The sequence below is a fragment of the Strongylocentrotus purpuratus genome, unplaced genomic scaffold (genome assembly GCF_000002235.5).
Source record: "Strongylocentrotus purpuratus isolate Spur 01 unplaced genomic scaffold, Spur_5.0 spur5_scaffold_3, whole genome shotgun sequence".
In the NCBI taxonomy this organism is placed as follows: Eukaryota; Metazoa; Echinodermata; class Echinoidea; order Camarodonta; family Strongylocentrotidae; genus Strongylocentrotus; species Strongylocentrotus purpuratus.
This window is the reverse complement of record NW_022145609.1, coordinates 6327707-6345508: the sequence shown is the minus strand read 5'-3', so window position 1 is coordinate 6345508 and position 17802 is coordinate 6327707. Positions and strand designations below refer to the sequence as shown.

The 17802-nt window shown below is 40.3% G+C and overlaps 1 protein-coding gene across 1 annotated transcript; it reads left to right on the top strand.

Moving 5' to 3' along the window:
• The first annotated feature begins 448 nt into the window (after window positions 1–448).
• On the top strand, window positions 449–9853 carry LOC115928774. Its single transcript, XM_030996668.1, has 5 exons — window positions 449–515; window positions 6648–6953; window positions 7257–7592; window positions 8997–9099; window positions 9595–9853. Exons 1-5 carry the CDS (start codon window positions 449–451, stop codon window positions 9824–9826), a joined length of 1044 nt encoding a protein of 347 aa, XP_030852528.1. The 3' UTR covers window positions 9827–9853.
• The last annotated feature ends 7949 nt before the right edge of the window (window positions 9854–17802 follow it).

Genomic DNA, 17802 nt, shown 5'->3' with positions numbered 1-17802 from the left:
TTTTGTTTAATATTTTTTTTTTAGAGTTTACAGTTTTATGTGCGACTGACAACTTTTTTTTTTTTTTTTTAATGTCATGACAAGTTGCATGAAATCATGCTTTTCGGTAATTACCGGAAAGCATGGCTATGGCAAAACCATGCGTCCGGTAATTACCGGAAAACATGATTTGCCATGCACCCGGTAAATCTCCAAAATAACGGATTTTTGTATATTTGACGATTTTGGGGGCCCCATTTTATAAAAACAGATGATGCACAGATTTCATTCGTTGGTCGGTGGAATTGTGTGCGCGCGATACCTTTGAATTTGGTCTAAAACCATTCAAAGGTACCTTATGCACAGGGTGAATAGTCTACAAAACCATTAATAGTATTAGCTCAAGCCTGGGTATTTCATTGTTATTGCAATTGTCATGCATTTTTTTCTTTGTTTTATATTAGATACGATGGTTGGGCGCAAGAGGAACCGAACAATGATGCAGATCCTGGAGATGAAAATTGTGCTTGCCTATTGTCGAGCGCAATAAGAAACAGACATGGAAAATGGAACGATTTCAACTGTACAGCTGACGAAAACTTGATTTGCCAGAAAGGAATTTGTGAGTCAAATCACATTTATCAATATTCGATAAACACTGTTTATCGAAAAGCAGAGTTATTTGTATTTGGTCGGGAGTGGATGCTTTTCCAAGTTGCACTCAAAGAGATTCAATCATACATATAGTATGTCCTCCGGAGCAGGACTAGAGGGGCAGCTAAATTGTGACCTTTGACATTCTATAGGTTTGCATGGGATCGGGATGCATTATTTTTTGAACGATTTTGGAGGTCAATGTTTATTCATGAGCAACGCCTAAAGACGCCTAGTACTGTTTGTAGATTCAACAAAATGTTTTACAGTTCTAATAACGATACATTATGGATAATTATAATGATAAAATCTGATGAACAACAATAATAATGGTATAAAGTAATAGTATTAATAACAACAATAATGTCGTTTGAACATATGTGTGGCTTACACCCAGTAAATGAGATCGATTGATCGATCTGTAATTGAAAAACAAGTCAGAAAAAATCTTGGAACCAGCAAATATGTATGTAATATCTTGTAAGCCACAAATATGTTCAAACTATTGAAATTTTATCCCAGGAAGCATTACATTTATAAAAAAAACAATAATGTCATGATAACAAGTACTCGTAAAAACTCAGTAAATACCTGTGCTTTCTAAAGCATGTTGATAATTGAATTAATCATATGGATTTTATTCTAAAATATTCAAATTTCTAAATTTATTAAGAAAAGCAGCATCCCCCCCTCCCCCATTCATGCGTTATTTTCCTTGTCTCGATTTAATATAATGTTATGTTGCATTTAAAAAGGTCATTATAGGAAAAAATTGTTGATAAATGAGTTCATCAATGTTGATAAAAAGGCTTAGTACTGCTGCTTAATTCGTTTCTTTTCATTTTCTTACTTTGTGAAAGATATGTGATGATGGTGGTAATTATGATGGCACTCTGTAATCATAATGATGTATGACTGAGGTGTGATGATGCTGGTGCAGTCTTATGTATGATTGAATAATTGGTGTCCGACCTTGTAATTTTTTTAGATCTGGCAGCAGCGAGATAGATTTGATCATCTTTCCTAATGAGGAAGAAGGAGGAAATATATTAAGAGAATAAGCAGGGCAAAAGTTTATGCAAATATGTTCTACAATAGAGAGGAGATGGGGGAGGCCCATAGGTCGTTTTTAACATGACATTATTGTTGTTAGTAGTAATATTATCATTATTGTTGTTGTTATCAGCTATCATCATTATAATTAACATTATCATTATTGTAAACAAATGCTGCTGATGGCCAATCAACAAAGAGTAATTGGCATATTTTGTAAGTCATTGCTCATGAATAAACATTGACCCTCCAATATTGTTCAAATGGCACAAATAATAGTGCATCCCATGCAAAACCTATGGAATGTCAAAGTTAACAATTCAGTTGCCCCTCTAGTCCTCATTCGGAGGACATACTATGTATGATCAAATCTCTTTGAGTGCAACTTGGAAAAGCGCCTACTCCCGGCGAAATATGTTTATTGATAAAAAGTGTTTATCGGTCGATAAACAATGTTTATAGCCGATAAACAGTGTTTATCGCTCGATAAACAGTGTTTATCGGTGATAAACAATGTTTATCTGAGTTATTGGTCAAACGGCGCGCCATAACCTCTACCACCTGGACGGATCATCGCCCATTCCCGCCCGTGCTAATGCTTGAAGTGGGCTCGCACCACAGAACTAAAATTTTAGAGTTCTGTGGCTCGCACGCGGTAGAGGTCAGTAGAGTCAATATGGACTTTTAGATTTGCGTGGACTGATACTTGTGACGTCCATTCAAGGCAGTGCAGTAAAAGGACGTCGACCGTAGCAATCCACATAGTCTTCGTGCAAATCTAAAAGTCCCTAATGCGTTCATGCGCACGTACGTACGGTGAAATTGGAAGTGCATCGTGCATATCGGAGTGACAACGAGCGGTTTAAACTGAAACTCTTGATCTTGAGTCCTAACAATTTAGTATTTTAAGTGGAAAATCACCCTCAATTTTACCTTTTCTCAGCTGCAGTCTTCAGTTTTCTCCTCTTTTTCTGCATCCCAATCCTTTCTTGGTGGCTTGATAGCAGGCGCGCCGGAAGCAGTTTGGGATTGGGGGGGGGGGGGGGCAAACATTCCAGGGGGCTCATCTTCCAGGGGCATTGACGTAATGAGAAAAAACGTTCGGAAGGGGAGGGGGGAACAGAAGAAAAATCTGCATCACCACCAGTCTTACACGTTACATACAGGTCCCGCGGAGTGTTTTTCAAAGTGGAGTATTAACGATCAGGTAGAGCGTAAATTGGCGTGGGGTCCAGGGCGTGAGCCTCGGCAGGGAGTCAAGGGGCTGAGCCCCTGGAAGCTCTGAGATTTTAGGTATTTAATTACGGTTAGATGAGCACCCAGGGTCCCTCTTTAAGGCCATTGACGTGATCCAGGGGAAGGGGGAGAGCCCCCAGAAGCTATACCGTGACGGTCAGGTGAGCATCCAGGGGCTGCCTTAGAGCCCTTGGTGGGGTCCAGGGGGCAGAGCCCCCGGAATCTCAGGGGTTTTAGGTATTTAATTACGGTCAGATGGGCATCCAGGGGCCGCCTTAGGGCCCTAGGTGGGGTCCAGGGGGCAGAGCCCCCGGAAGCTCAGGGATTTTGGGTATTTTATTACGGTCAGATGAGCATCCAGGGGCCGCCTTAGGGCCCTAGGTGGGGTCCAGGGAGCAGAGCCCCGGAAGCTCAGGGGTTTTGGGTATTTAATTACGGTCAGATGAGCATCCAGGGGCCGCCTTAGGGCCCTAGGTGGGGTCCAGGGGCAGAGCCCCCGGAAGCTCAGGGGTTTTGGGTATTTAATTACGGTCAGATGAGCATCCAGGGGCCCGCCTTAGGGCCCTTGGTAGGGTCCAGGGGGCAGAGCCCCCGGAATCTCAGGGGTTTTAAGTATTTAATTACGGTCAGATGACCATCCAGGGGCCGCCTTAGGGCCCTAGGTGGGGTCCAGGGGGCAGAGCCCCCGGAAGCTCAGGGGTTTTGGGTATTTAATTACGGTCAGATGAGCATCCAGGGGCCCGCCTTAGGGCCCTAGGTGGGGTCCAGGGGGCAGAGCCCCGGAAGCTCAGGGGTTTTGGGTATTTAATTACGGTCAGATGAGCATCCAGGGGCCCGCCTTAGGGCCCTTGGTGGGGTCCAGGGGGCAGAGCCCCCGGAATCTCAGGGGTTTTAGGTATTTAATTACGGTCAGATGAGCATCCAGGGGCCGCCTTAGGGCCCTAGGTGGGGTCCAGGGGCATAGCCCCCGGAAGCTCAGGGGTTTTGGGTATTTAATTACGGTCAGATGAGCATCCAGGGGCCCGCCTTAGGGCCCTTGGTGGGGTCCAGGGGGCAGAGCCCCCGGAATCTCAGGGGTTTTGGGTATTTAATTACGGTCAGATGAGCATCCAGGGGCCCGCCTTAGGGCCCTTGGTGGGGTCCAGGGGGCAGAGCCCCCGGAAGCTCAGCGGTTTTGGGTATTTAATTACGGTCAGTTGAGCATCCAGGGGCCCGCCTTAGGGCCCTTGGTGGGGTTCCAGGGGGCATAACCCCCGGAAGCTCGGGGTTTTTAGGTATTTAATTACGGTCAGATGAGCATCCAGGGGGCAGAGCCCCCGGAAGCTCAGGGGTTTTAGGTATTTAATTACGGTCAGATGAGCATCCAGGGGACCGCCTTAGGGCACTTGGTGGGGTCCAGGGGGCAGAGCCCCCGGAATCTCAGGGGTTTTAAGTATTTAATTACGGTCAGATGACCATCCAGGGGCCGCCTTAGGGCCCTAGGTGGGGTCCAGGGGGCAGAGCCCCCGGAAGCTCAGGGGTTTTGGGTATTTAATTACGGTCAGATGAGCATCCAGGGGCCCGCCTTAGGGCCCTAGGTGGGGTCCAGGGGGCAGAGCCCCCGGAAGCTCAGGGGTTTTGGGTATTTAATTACGGTCAGATGAGCATCCAGGGGCCCGCCTTAGGGCCCTTGGTGGGGTCCAGGGGGCAGAGCCCCCGGAATCTCAGGGGTTTTAGGTATTTAATTACGGTCAGATGAGCATCCAGGGGCCGCCTTAGGGCCCTAGGTGGGGTCCAGGGGGCATAGCCCCCGGAAGCTCAGGGGTTTTGGGTATTTAATTACGGTCAGATGAGCATCCAGGGGCCCGCCTTAGGGCCCTTGGTGGGGTCCAGGGGGCAGAGCCCCCGGAATCTCAGGGGTTTTGGGTATTTAATTACGGTCAGATGAGCATCCAGGGGCCCGCCTTAGGGCCCTTGGTGGGGTCCAGGGGGCAGAGCCCCCGGAAGCTCAGCGGTTTTGGGTATTTAATTACGGTCAGTTGAGCATCCAGGGGCCCGCCTTAGGGCCCTTGGTGGGGTTCCAGGGGGCATAACCCCCGGAAGCTCGGGGTTTTTAGGTATTTAATTACGGTCAGATGAGCATCCAGGGGGCAGAGCCCCCGGAAGCTCAGGGGTTTTAGGTATTTAATTACGGTCAGATGAGCATCCAGGGGACCGCCTTAGGGCACTTGGTGGGGCTCGGGGGCGGAGCCCCCCGTAAGCTCTGGGGTTTGAGGCATTTAATTACGGTCAGATGAGCATTTTTTATACCTTATTTGTGACATTGGCAGGTCACTTATTTTTTCTCTCCGTCTTTCTTTCTTTTTCTCTTTCACATACTTTTTCAAAAAGTGAGGGGGGAGGGGGAGGGGGGGGGGGGGGGGGGGCTCGAGCCCAGCCACTTTGCAGACCATGACATAAAGGCTTCTAAATAAGCGTATTTTTTCGCCCGACTGTAATTTGGGAATTTCTTATTTTCCAACAAACGCATAAAAAGGTATTAATTACAAAACAAATACCGGAAAATCATGTCATAACAGTAACTTTAATTTTGTAAGTCACTGGTATCGAATAAGAAATACACCCCCCCCCCCTCTCAGTACGCCAGCGTTCAGGGGCTCATGTCTTCTCACCCCTATAACAAAAAAACAGACACGTTTTCCCATTCTCGCACAATATGTCCACGATATGCGCGTATCGCTATTATAAAGACCTACATTGATACATACCGTATAGGTGGCATGCGCAATGTTTATGAAATTAAATTCCTGTGAACTTTCCTTTTCTTTGAATGGAATTGTATATGTGTTTTAATTCAGCTTTTTGTTAATCTTATGTTCTTTGGGGTTAAAAATACAAACCATGTTTACTCCTTTACTGCTTTTTTTTTTTTTTTGGAGGGGGGGCGTTTTGGGGTGGCAAAAATGCGTTTTGCCCCCCCTCCCACTTTTTTGTTTGGGGGGGGGGCAATTGCCCCCCCCCCCCCCACTTCCGGCGCCTATGCTTGATAGTATCGGTAGATTCCAGCCATAGCATTGAAAAAACGAAACTAAGCCGCAAGTGTCTAAAAGCACGAATGCCAAAAACATAATAATGATAAAAATAAACACCGTAGACTCTTTGCCCACTCGTTTGATAGTTTGTGCTCTAAAGGAAACTGACGTCAGACTGACAAGAACGTGCACGCAAAACTGTGGTACGAGTCTAAGCAAAAAGCGTCTGCTTGCGACTTCTCGGTAAAAGGGCGAACTATAATATTAATTAAAAAAAGAGACATTTATCCGAAAAACTAATAGGCACTTGATAACCATAGAATGTTTCTGGCCATTTCGTCATGCCTAATTATGAATTACTATGTGATTGTAAGATCCTGAAGACAAATACAAGGACATTCCCGCAGAGACGTCAAATGCATCATCAAGCCACGTGACAGTATTACCTTTTTTGAGGGGCGTAGCCCAGCAAGCGTGAGATCTGTGAAAAATGGATGGTTATTATCATTTGTTCGTCAATATAGATATTTTCAGACAAATCGGAGGCTGGCACATTAATAAATAGAGGTGTATTCATGTTTTGAAAGGCTATGTTAGTTGGGTTAGAGTGGTCCTTATGAAAATGTTGTCATTTACTGTCATATATATGTTGCTAGATTTGGTATTTTATTGCCTTTCTACCACTCCCATTCTTTCTTGTATCTCATCCTACAGATAATTTCCATCTCACGACCCCTCGAACTAATCCCGGTTTCGCTAATGTCTACTGCGCTGTCGACGTCGAAATCGAAGGAGAAACGCTGTCTCCTGATAACGTCACGATATCCATTGGTCAAAATCTCTCCTCGTCGAAACCGATTTCCTTCTCATCAACGAATCTTGACGGTGAATTCCGTAATAATAGTTTCCTTCTTGACAATGTGAACGAAGATGACCGAATCTTCTGCTACGCAGGTGAACTGCCGGACAAAGATGGATCATTTTCACTGGCTACTTTTTCTCCTGTCTTAGATTTTTACGGTAATATTTAGTTCAAACCAATTCTTACCATATTTAAACTGATTTAGTGATTTTGTATATTAAATGTAAATAGTGAATAACAACATACACAATGAATATGCATGAACATTATCCGAAATACCTACTTAAGAATGCAACGTATTTGCAGCTTCAATAAGTCAATTTAGAATAGGCCCTAAGATTTTTTATTACAGATTGAGTATATTTTAACTTGTTTTATTTGTTGGTTTCTTTGCTGGTGTGTTTTTCTCATAACATATAGGTACTTTACACATATTAACTTGATAGCTTTATCATTTCCAGCTTTACCAGAGCTACCATCCGGCCCAACTGTCGGAGAGATCAGCACGTCATCATCAGTCACTGTCTCCTGGAGCTCTTGGATACCTTTTCTGGACTCCGGCGACGGACCAGTTGTTGGTTACCTTATCTATCAGCAAACTAAGGAAGAGGAATGGACAGTGGTTGGTAGCATCGACTCGAGTGCGGGAGAGGGCGATCTTCAACGAATAATGGAATTTGTATTGACTGAGTTGGAACTAGGAACAGAATACAATGTTAGTGTATCTGCCGTCCGAGAAGGTCTCGGCGGAGAAGGACCAAGAAGTCCACTTGTGACTGTTACGACTCCTACCCTCGGTGAGTGGTGATTGGATTAATTGGACCAACAGAAACATCCAACTATCAGCTAAAAATGTAATAGTCTTAGCCTCAATAGTCCTATGTCGGTAAGCGGATATGGCAGTCGGTCGTGCGTCCAATTGACAATAGCCATTAGTCTTATCCCGACTCTTACCCTTACACTATTGCCCCTACAACCAGGCGCGGCTACAACCGCCCCCCCCCCCTCTTGCACTGAGCGAGGAGCCGGAGTAGGGAGGCGGGTAGCCTCTTGTCGATGGCCCTGTTGGAGGCTAGGAGGACCTTTTAACCCTAATAAGGCCGGGGCCATTATGCCCCCCCCCCCTCCACGATTATCCCGATTGCTCGGGAACGCATATGAATGGCGCCCCGCCGCTCGCCGACTTTTTTCTTTCGAGTCTTGCGCATCTTTAAAAAAAAATTGTTGAAATTGGACCTACAGTTACAAGGTCACATGACCTTTTGTCTTTGCATGTCAGCCCTAAAATCGCTCATTTTTGTGATTTGTGTACAAAACATATTGAAATGTCATTTTTCTTAAAAAATTGGTTATTGGGTCTTGTTTAAAGTTTAGGTGGTTGTTTTGGGAGTCAATATAGTTGAATTGTAGTAAGAAATGAAATAAAACAACAAAAACAATAAAATGCATAAATTAAAAAAACAATGAAATACATAAGAAATTATCAAAACAAGAGATAACATAAGGAATAAGCTGGCTCTTCCAAATTTTTTTGTCGTATTTTTATTCCAAATGGTCTAATGAATATATGTAGTGAAAAAAGAATGCTTAAATATGAATAATATATGATTTATGGGTGAAAATGTGATTTCATGACCTTATTTGCATAAATTACCATAAATATGCAAATAAGTAAATTTTTCAAAAAATTGAAATTATCATATTATTTTATACATTTCACTTGACATGCGTGCAAATTTTCGCGGAGATCGGCCGCTTCACGGCCGAGCTATTAAGGGGAGGCTGATAAAAAGTCACAGTTCGTAGGGGAAAACAAATTGCCGTACTAGGACCTCAAATAGCCCGGCCTTTTTAGGGTTAAATAATTTCGTCGAGTAAAAATGTCGGATCCTTTAATAATTATTGACTACGATGACGCAATGCTCCTACAATTACCCTCGCCCTAATGACAATCATGGAATTGTCCTAGATCAACTAACAAAACTTCTTAATCAGGTCCAAGCACTATCCTACATTGCGATTATGCGCAGCCTAGGATCTATGACAAAGGGAACCAAAAGGACTTAGGGCCAGTGATATCAAAATATAAAATGTCTCTATAAACATTTATAGCATTCTTTGTTTTAGCAATAGGTCTATTCTGCAATAGGCAATGAGCTGATGAATCTAGGTGATTAACGCTTATCTGTTCAATGTTGCAGAGAGTCGGCACCTAAAGGAAAATACTGCTGTGTGGATGATGGTTTTATTGGTGATATCATTCTTGGGAAACATCATACTTGCTATTGCCATGGTGATTTTATGGTAAGAATGAAATCCATTTTATTTTCTCGCATAAGAGTAATGCCCTTTTCGAAAATGTTTTAAATGCAGAACGTGGATTTGAAATATTAAAAAAAAATTGAAATCGTTTTAATTCCTACTGTTAACTAGTTTATACAACAGAGTTGTTTCCAATCTAATGCTCTTGTACATGCAGTCTGCATTGCAAAAAGACATTTTTAGGTAAAAGAGTAACAAGTATCATATTATCATAAACCCGAATATCTGCATAATAATTATGAAGTAAAATACCATTCTTGTATTCCTCAAAGACCTTAAAATTACAATTTTCTTAAACCTGTTTTTTTTACACTTATAGCAGGGTATGTAAACACCTCCCTGCTCATAGTATTTGAAAATTCCGAATATGATATTAAAAGTAATAGCACTAATGGTGGTAATTACGAAGATGATGATGATAATGATAATGATGATTAACAACTATTTCTGTCTGTCATTTCTAAATCAACCATGCAGCAAGCGGAAGCAGAAGAAGGAGGACATGACTCGTGTACGTGTTGACCCAGGAGGAGCAGGCGATCCACAGAACCATGATTACGAGCTGCCTCAACCGAGTGCAGTCAGGCAACATGCCTACCAGGGCTTCAGAGGAATGGGGATCAGCAACATCCAAGAAGGGGTTTACTCTGACATCGATGATCCAGAGAAATTGGAATACGTAGATATGTCATCTGGAGTTCGAAAGTAGTTATTCAGTTTGCACGTGAGGCGTCATGTATGACCAGGCGCGTACGCAGGGGGGGGGGGGGGGGGGGGGGGTGGGGGTTAAACCCCCCCTTTGGTATTTTATGTGTGTAAACCCCCCCCCCCCAAAAAAAAAAAAAAAAAAAAAAAAAAATACTCCCATAGTTGACCTAAAAAAGGTGACCTTACCCCCCCCCCCCCCAACGGAGCAAAATGTCAAATTTTCAAATTTCGAGACAAAAAAAAAAGAAAAAAAAGTGTCCTCTTACCCCCCCCCCCCCCCCCCCCCGCTTATTCAGCGGCTGGCTGAGTCGTTGCGAAATTTTCGGCCCGATTTATAAATGTTAAAACCCCCCCCTTGAAAAAATCCTGCGTACGCGACTGTGTATGACCCCGGACTGCGTCAACGACACGCGTGACCTTTGACACGCAATAAGTGACATCGCACAAGGAATGGATGTAGAGCTAGTATCACATTGGGCTGCAACAGCTTGCAACTTGTTTCAGACACAACATTTAGCGAAAATACTAGAAATAGCAACAATTTTCACTTGGAATCGCACTAAATTGGTACGTACGACACATTTGTGCATGTCGCACGAACTCCAGACAACATTTGGGTACAAAATTTGGCTGGAGTTCGCAAACTGTATGCTTTAAATATGGTTTAAAGTACACTGTCGCTCATATAGTTGGAATATTTTTGTTTTACCCCAATTTATGGAATTATTTTAAAAATAATTTAAAAATAATAGATCTAGATGATAGTATACATTCTCAGATTTTATTGAATAATAATTTGAGAATATGTGTTTTGCGTGACTGCTAAAGCATGTGTATGCTACTATGCTTATCAACTAGGGGACCTACGCCCTTAAGTCATAAATGACAGTAATGAAGATTAATGCCCCACAAAAGGGCACTAATATAGCACATCGACACGGTTTTGATCCCGGGGCCTCACAGTTACGAGGCCATTGCTTTGTCACTGAACCATGACTGTACGCATCGGGGGCTAGGGTAGGGGACAGTTTCCATAAATAAAAAAACACAAAGAAAATGCAATACATTTTTAGTTATTTATTACATTTTACCCCAGTTTCCAACATAAACAAATCCTCTGTGTGCCCATGCCTTGAGCCATAATGCATGGCCGTCCAGATGATTTTTTTGTATGTTGGGGACCGGTGAAAAATGCAATAGATTATTGCAAATTTATTGCATTTTCTGTGTTTTTTATATTTATGGAAACTGCCCCCTACCCTAGCCCCGCTGCGTACAGTCAAGGTTCAGTGACAAAACAATGGCCTCATAACTGTGAGGCCCAAGGATCAAAACCGTGTCGATGTGCTATATTAGTGCCCGATCTCATCGGATAACGCCACGAGACACCAAAGAAGGTGATACCTCTCCCAGAGTCATCATAGTAAAGTTTGCAAGATACAACGCCAGGGACCAGGTTTACCGCACTCGAGCGAAGCTTCGCCCTACCAAGATCTATATCCACGAAGACCTAACAGCAAAACGATCTCATCTGTTGTACAAAGCAAGAAAACATGACAACGTACAGAAAACATGGACCTCAGACGGCCGAATCACAGCCCTCACGAAAGATGACCGGAAAGTAACAATTCGTTGTGATAATGATATTGAAACCCTATAAACTTTTCCGCATTTTACAAAACTCAGCAGATCTTTCCAATGGGTAAGAAATATTCTTGTATATCATGTTTGAAATCAGTTTATAATAATCAAAATGCAGTATTATGCCATCTCTGTAAAAAGTGGATCCATCTAAAGTGTTCATCTCTAGATAATAACTTTTTTAAGTCAGATGCTGACTGGATATGCGATATTTGTTTGTTTAAAGAACTGCCGTTTAATTCAGATGATTTTGAAGAGACGTGTAATTTTCAGATTAACGATAACCCAAATAATATTCATTTAGATAAAATTCCAACATCAAGAATATTGGAATTAAATAGAAAAAGTTTCACTGTAGCCCATTTGAATATTCGTAGCATAAGGGGGAAGTTTGACCATGTAAAAGATATGTTGTATAATAACCCCTTTGATATACTTGGTTTATCTGAAACTTGGATAGATGATTCAATCCAAGATTCTGAACTATATATAGGTGGTTCCAATGTAGAAAGGAATGATAGAAATACATCTGGTGGAGGCGTTGCTTGTTATATTAACTCAAATTTGATATATAATCGCAGGAAAGATCTAGAGCAAGAAGATCTTGAGATATTATGGTTCGAAGTGAGATTAAAACACTCACAATTATATCTAATAGCTATAGTTTACAGGCCTCCAAATTCATCTACTGATTTCTTTTCTAAAGCAGAACTTCAGTTGGAGAAAGCTTTACATTCTAATTCGAATATTATTGTTCTTGGAGATTTCAATTGTAATATGCTTACTATTAACCCACTTTCATCCAAATTGAAAAATATGTGCACCTATCTGCAATTAAAGCAAATTATTAGCGAACCAACCAGAATTACAAATACGAGTAGAACATGTATTGATTTGATTTTACTGCCTTTGGAGAAAAACAACTTCAATCACGATGTTGTTTCAATGGGACTTAGTGACCATTCTCTGATCTTCGTTGATGTTAAAACTCAGAAAGTACATACTACCCCAACTATCAAACGGTTTCGTTCATTTCGTAACTTCGACCGGGAAAAGTTTTTGGATGAAGGTGGATTACTGAATTGGAATGATATTTATGATACCACTAATATTGATAGCAAATGGAGTATATTTGTAAATTTGTTTGTGAAACTTTGTGATAAGCATGCACCTATAGTTTCCGTTAGGCAACGACAGAACCCTTCCCCATGGATAACTGATGATTACATTTCTCTCTCAAGAGAACGAGATTATCTTAAAGAGCGATTTGATGGTAAACATGGTAACAAAGATAAAAATGATACGTCCATCTGGAAACGTTTTCAAGTTGCTAGGAATAAATTAAATAATTGGAATAAAAAACTTAAGAAAGACTATTATCTACATCAATTCGATATCAATAAATCTAACTCTAAAAATACTTGGAAAACTTTGAGAGAATTTTCCCCCTCTGTTAATAACAATCGATTAGCAATTCACGATACAGTCACTGATAAAATAGAAACTGAACCGTTTAAAGTTGCTAATTTGTTTAATGAACATTTTACACCTCAAAGTGATGATTCATCCAGTGATACGTCTGAAGAAAGTCACTGCACTTTTGAAACGTTCAAGTTTAAATATGTGACGGAAGATTACGTGTTTAAAGAACTGAATAGTCTAAGTACAAAGAAATCACCGGGCCTTGACTCCTTACACCCATTCCTCTTGAAAGAAGGGGGTGCTTTTATCTGTGAAGTAATCACTCATATCTTTAATACCTCCCTTCGTACAGGTTGTATTCCGAAAGAATGGAAAAAAGCAAGAGTTACCCCTTTATATAAAAACGGGAGTAAACAAGAGATTTTTAACTATAGACCTATATCGGTTCTTCCGCATATAATGAAAATTCTAGAAAAGGCTGTACATTCTCAACTATACAAGTATTTTATTGACAATGAACTATTGAGTTCACTCCAATCTGGCTTTCGCCCACTGCACTCAACAAATAGCGTTTTAATTGATGTAAATGAATACTTGTTACGTAACATAGAAGAAGGCTTGGTGACCGGAGTTGTTTTCATTGATCTGAAAAGTGCATTCGATTCTGTTTCTCATGAACTACTTTTATCTAAATTATCAACGTATGGTGTAAAAGAAACAGAGGCTATTTGGTTTTCTAATTATTTACATGACCGTGAACAATGTGTTAAGGTGAACGATAGTCTTTCCAATTTTAGACCTATATCGAAAGGTGTCCCGCAAGGGAGTATGATATCGCCTCTATTGTTCTCTATATTCATTAATGATGCATGTAATATTAAATTTGGTAATTCTTTTAAACTATGTGTGTACGCTGACGATACCGCTATATTTTGTCGAGGGAAATCATGTTCTCTTGTCCAGAAAGAGTTACAGCTAGCACTGAATAAAATCCTTGCATGGATTGATGATAATCGGTTAACCCTTAATGTAAAGAAAACAAAATGCATGTTAATTGGAACTCAATCTAAAGTGAAAAATAAGAAACTAGAAATGTATGTAAACACCAACAAACTCGAACAGGTTAATGAATTTAAATATCTTGGTTTGATAATTGACTCTTGCTTACGGTGGAACTGCCACATTAATACATTATGTAATAAGTTATCAAGAACTATTGGTTATATCAGACGTATTCAATATCTTTTACCGAAACGTATTTTGTTAATGATTTATAATAGTTTGTTTTTACCGCACATCGATTATTGCAATATTATCTGGGGACAAAGTGCAATGTGTCATATTTCAAGAATTCAAAAACTACAAAACCGTTTTGCAAGACTCATACTTAAAGCTGATTTTTTTACCCCTCACATCACTATGTTGACTGAACTTTCCTGGCAATCAGTACGTCAAAGAATTAATTACCAAATTTGTTTAAATATGTACAAAATTCAAAATAATCTCACGCCTTTATATCTCAAGCCAATAGTTATCCCGAGAAAGATTTCTATTTATACCAGGCATTCTGCACAATCTCCACTCTTCATTAAAACTCCCCGAACAGATTATTTCAAAAGATCCCTTCACTACCAAGGGTCACTCATGTGGAATAACCTCTCTCCTAATGTACGTGTTAGTGTGTCCCTATTGTCCTTTAAGAGGCAATGCAAGCTTCTCAGTATCCAAAACGCCCTCTGACAAACACTTTTTTTTTTCCTTCTTCTTCTTCTTTCATTTGCAATATTTATTCTTAAACTTTTTTTTTTTTTTTTTTTTTTTTTTTTTTAAATATTTCATATATTGTATTCGTATTTCTTGTTGTAATTTTAGTTACTTTGTATATCGGTTTTATTTGTATGTATACCATATTAATGTGCAATGTTTTACATGTTTTTAATTGTATAGACAGGGCCCCTTGGAAGAGCAATACTCGTTATTGAAAGGGCCACCCTGTATAAAGAAGACTTGAATAAATAAAATAAATAAATAAATAAATAAATAATTAATTCTCATTACTGTCATTTATGACTTAAGGGCGTAGGCCCCCTAGTTGATAAGCATAGTAGCATACACATGCTTTAGCAGTCACGCAAAACACACATTGTCAAATTATTATTCAATACAATCTGAGAATGTATACTATTCTCTAGATCTATTATTTTTAAATTATTTTTAAAATAATTCCATAAATTGGGGTAAAACAAAAATATTCCAACTTTATGAGCGACAGTGTACATTGCATTGTGTGTGTGTGAGTAAGTATGGCTGAGTGTGTTTGCAAGATATTTGTAATTTTTTTGTAATAAGTATGAATATACATATATCTCTTTTTTGTTTTGCTTGTCATAGTATGTTTTTATTATATTTGTATATAATTGTATGTTAATGGGCCCCTTTTACAAGCTCTGCTTCTCAGGGGTCCATAGCCTGTCATCATGGTAAAATTGTACAAGTTCCAGTGTCATTGTAAGTTGTTTTTAATGATTGGCTGATTAAATTGAAATTGAAATTAAACTGCATTTCCATAATTTGTATTAAACGAATTTATTTTCACTGGCTGCCTGCCGTAGCAACAAACAACAAACTCCGTTTCGTTGACGATCAGCCATGTATTACGTCTTTCGTCTTCTTTGTTGTTAGGGCAGACAGCCAGTGGAACGGATTCGTTTAATAAATTATGGAAATACAAGCATTACTTTAAACAAACAGAACTTTGTTATTTCCAGCTCATTTTTCCTGATTGAGGTGTCATATAAAAGGGCAGAAGTCTTCGAAATTCAGATACCGTTCGCCAAATGACTTTTTGGTACCCTTTCTTTAAACTGTTTTTAATCAGTCATGCGTGAAATATGCATCATATGAGTTGCATCAAATGAAAGAGGATCTAAGCTTTACAAAATATGTGTCATTTATTAATCATAATTGTGATTAAGTTATGATAGAACATGGATAATTCTCGGTTTCGTTTCTCTGGGACGCACTGTATATTCATTCATGCACATAGTGTTATACGTGGATGTATAAACTAGATGCGTCATGTATCCCCCCCTCCCCCTTTCCCGGCTGCTATCGACTCAAGCATTCATGCTTATGATGGTTGGCCTCTGCATTTATCTTGATTCTTTGACTTTAATACCTCCATACTTTCAAGTTTTCAATTATATGTAATCATTTTTTTTGGGGGGGGGGTATATTTCATTCGTCACTTTTTATGTAATTCAATTATATCACATACTGTTATTGTTACTTGAATATTTTGTATTTGACTTTTCGAATAATGCAGAAACATCTGCAAAAAAAAAGAAGATGTATCATGGTCTAAATTAACGTGTGCGTGTGTGTGTGTGTGTGTGTAAGTGGTGAATGTGATATTTTTTGTTAGGAGTTAGGATGTTAGGTATGTGGTTAGATGTATAGGTGGGTGCTGTTCTGTGAATGGAGTATTTGTACAGTGTTCTATGTGTTGGGTGGATAAGTGTTGTGTTTGGTGTGAATGAGAGTGTCTTTGGTGTGGTCTTTTGAGTGAGGATGATTGGCTGGAGTTCCAGTGTTGTGCGCGTGTGAATCTGTGTATGTTTTGTGAGGTGCGAGTGAATGTGAATGTTTACGAGGGGGGGGGGGGTTAAGTAGTAGAAGGGGAGGAGGGATGTTGTGCTTAGGGTACATTGTATACAAATATGAATAATTTTTAAAATTTCATTTTTCGTGAATAATGGTAATTAAGTTCAATATGTGATTATTAACTATTAGAAAAATTTAGTGATTTCATTCCATTATTCTCCTTCTTTGCTCACTGTTTTGTGAATATTTTTTTTATGTTATGAAAACGAAATGAAGATCTTTATTTGTATGGAATTATTTACATTGATTTGTATGATTTATTTTGAATGAAATCTCTAATTAAAAAAATATTGAAAAAAAAAGTGTGTGTAATTTTTGTACATGTAGAGGATCATGGGGGACCAGTGGTCACCGATTAGGCACTGTTTGTTATATAGAGGGCGCAAGTAGCTACAAGTAGTGCAGTGGGCCTTTAAGTGCCATAACATGGGTCGGTCGGTCGGTCGGTCGGAAATGTTTCTTTTTCTTTTCTTCTTCTGATCTTTTTTTTCTCCCTCTTTAGGCTGATATTTTACAGTTTTGTATTGCATTAAACTGTTTTTCTTCCAAAAACGGTAAAAAACAGAACTTTTTAAAAAAGCCGACCGTAGATTTCAAGATTTTTTGGTCGGTCGCAAAGGGCAATACATCTTTTTTGTTTAGACCTTATAATAGTGAAGCGAAGACATCTACGCATCTACGCAATTTTTTTCGGAATATAATTAAATCGGAAAAATTTGGAGAAATTTTTCATTCCAAGGATAATACGTTATGAGGGGGCAGGACAACATTTTTGTTATGTGGACTTTAGAAGTGAAGCGGGGGGGGGGGGGACGCATTTTCGCCGACCCCCCCCCCCCAAGAACCCCTAAGCTACCAAAGCCCCTGGATCCACGCCAATAAATGCTCCACTCGCTTCGCTACCTGATCGTTAATACTCCACTTTGAAAAACGTTTCGCGGGGCCTGCATGTAACATGTGAGAGTGGTGGTGTTGCAGATTTTTCTTCTGCGCCCCCCCCAAAAAAAAAAACCGTTTTTGCTCATTACACCACTGCCCCTGAAAGGTGAGCCGCCTGGAATATCCCCCCCCCCAAAAAAAAGCCTTAAACTGCTTCCGACAAGCCTGGGTGTCGCGTGGTCTAGTGGATACGTACCCAGACTGAGGATTACATAGTTGGCGGTTCGAGTCTCGATGCGGCACTAATGTCCCTTGGCAAAACATTCATCTACATTTCCAACACTCGACGAAGGTGAGGAAAATGGGTACCTG

Excerpts from the sequence above, each read along its gene's own strand:
- LOC115928774 (XM_030996668.1), top strand. The coding sequence starts at position 449 with ATGGTTGGGCGCAAGAGGAACCGAACAATGATGCAGATCCTGGAGATG. Across the intron at positions 6,954-7,256 it reads TCCTGTCTTAGATTTTTACG|CTTTACCAGAGCTACCATCC; the intron begins GTAATATTTAGT and ends TATCATTTCCAG. Across the intron at positions 7,593-8,996 it reads TGTTACGACTCCTACCCTCG|AGAGTCGGCACCTAAAGGAA; the intron begins GTGAGTGGTGAT and ends TCAATGTTGCAG.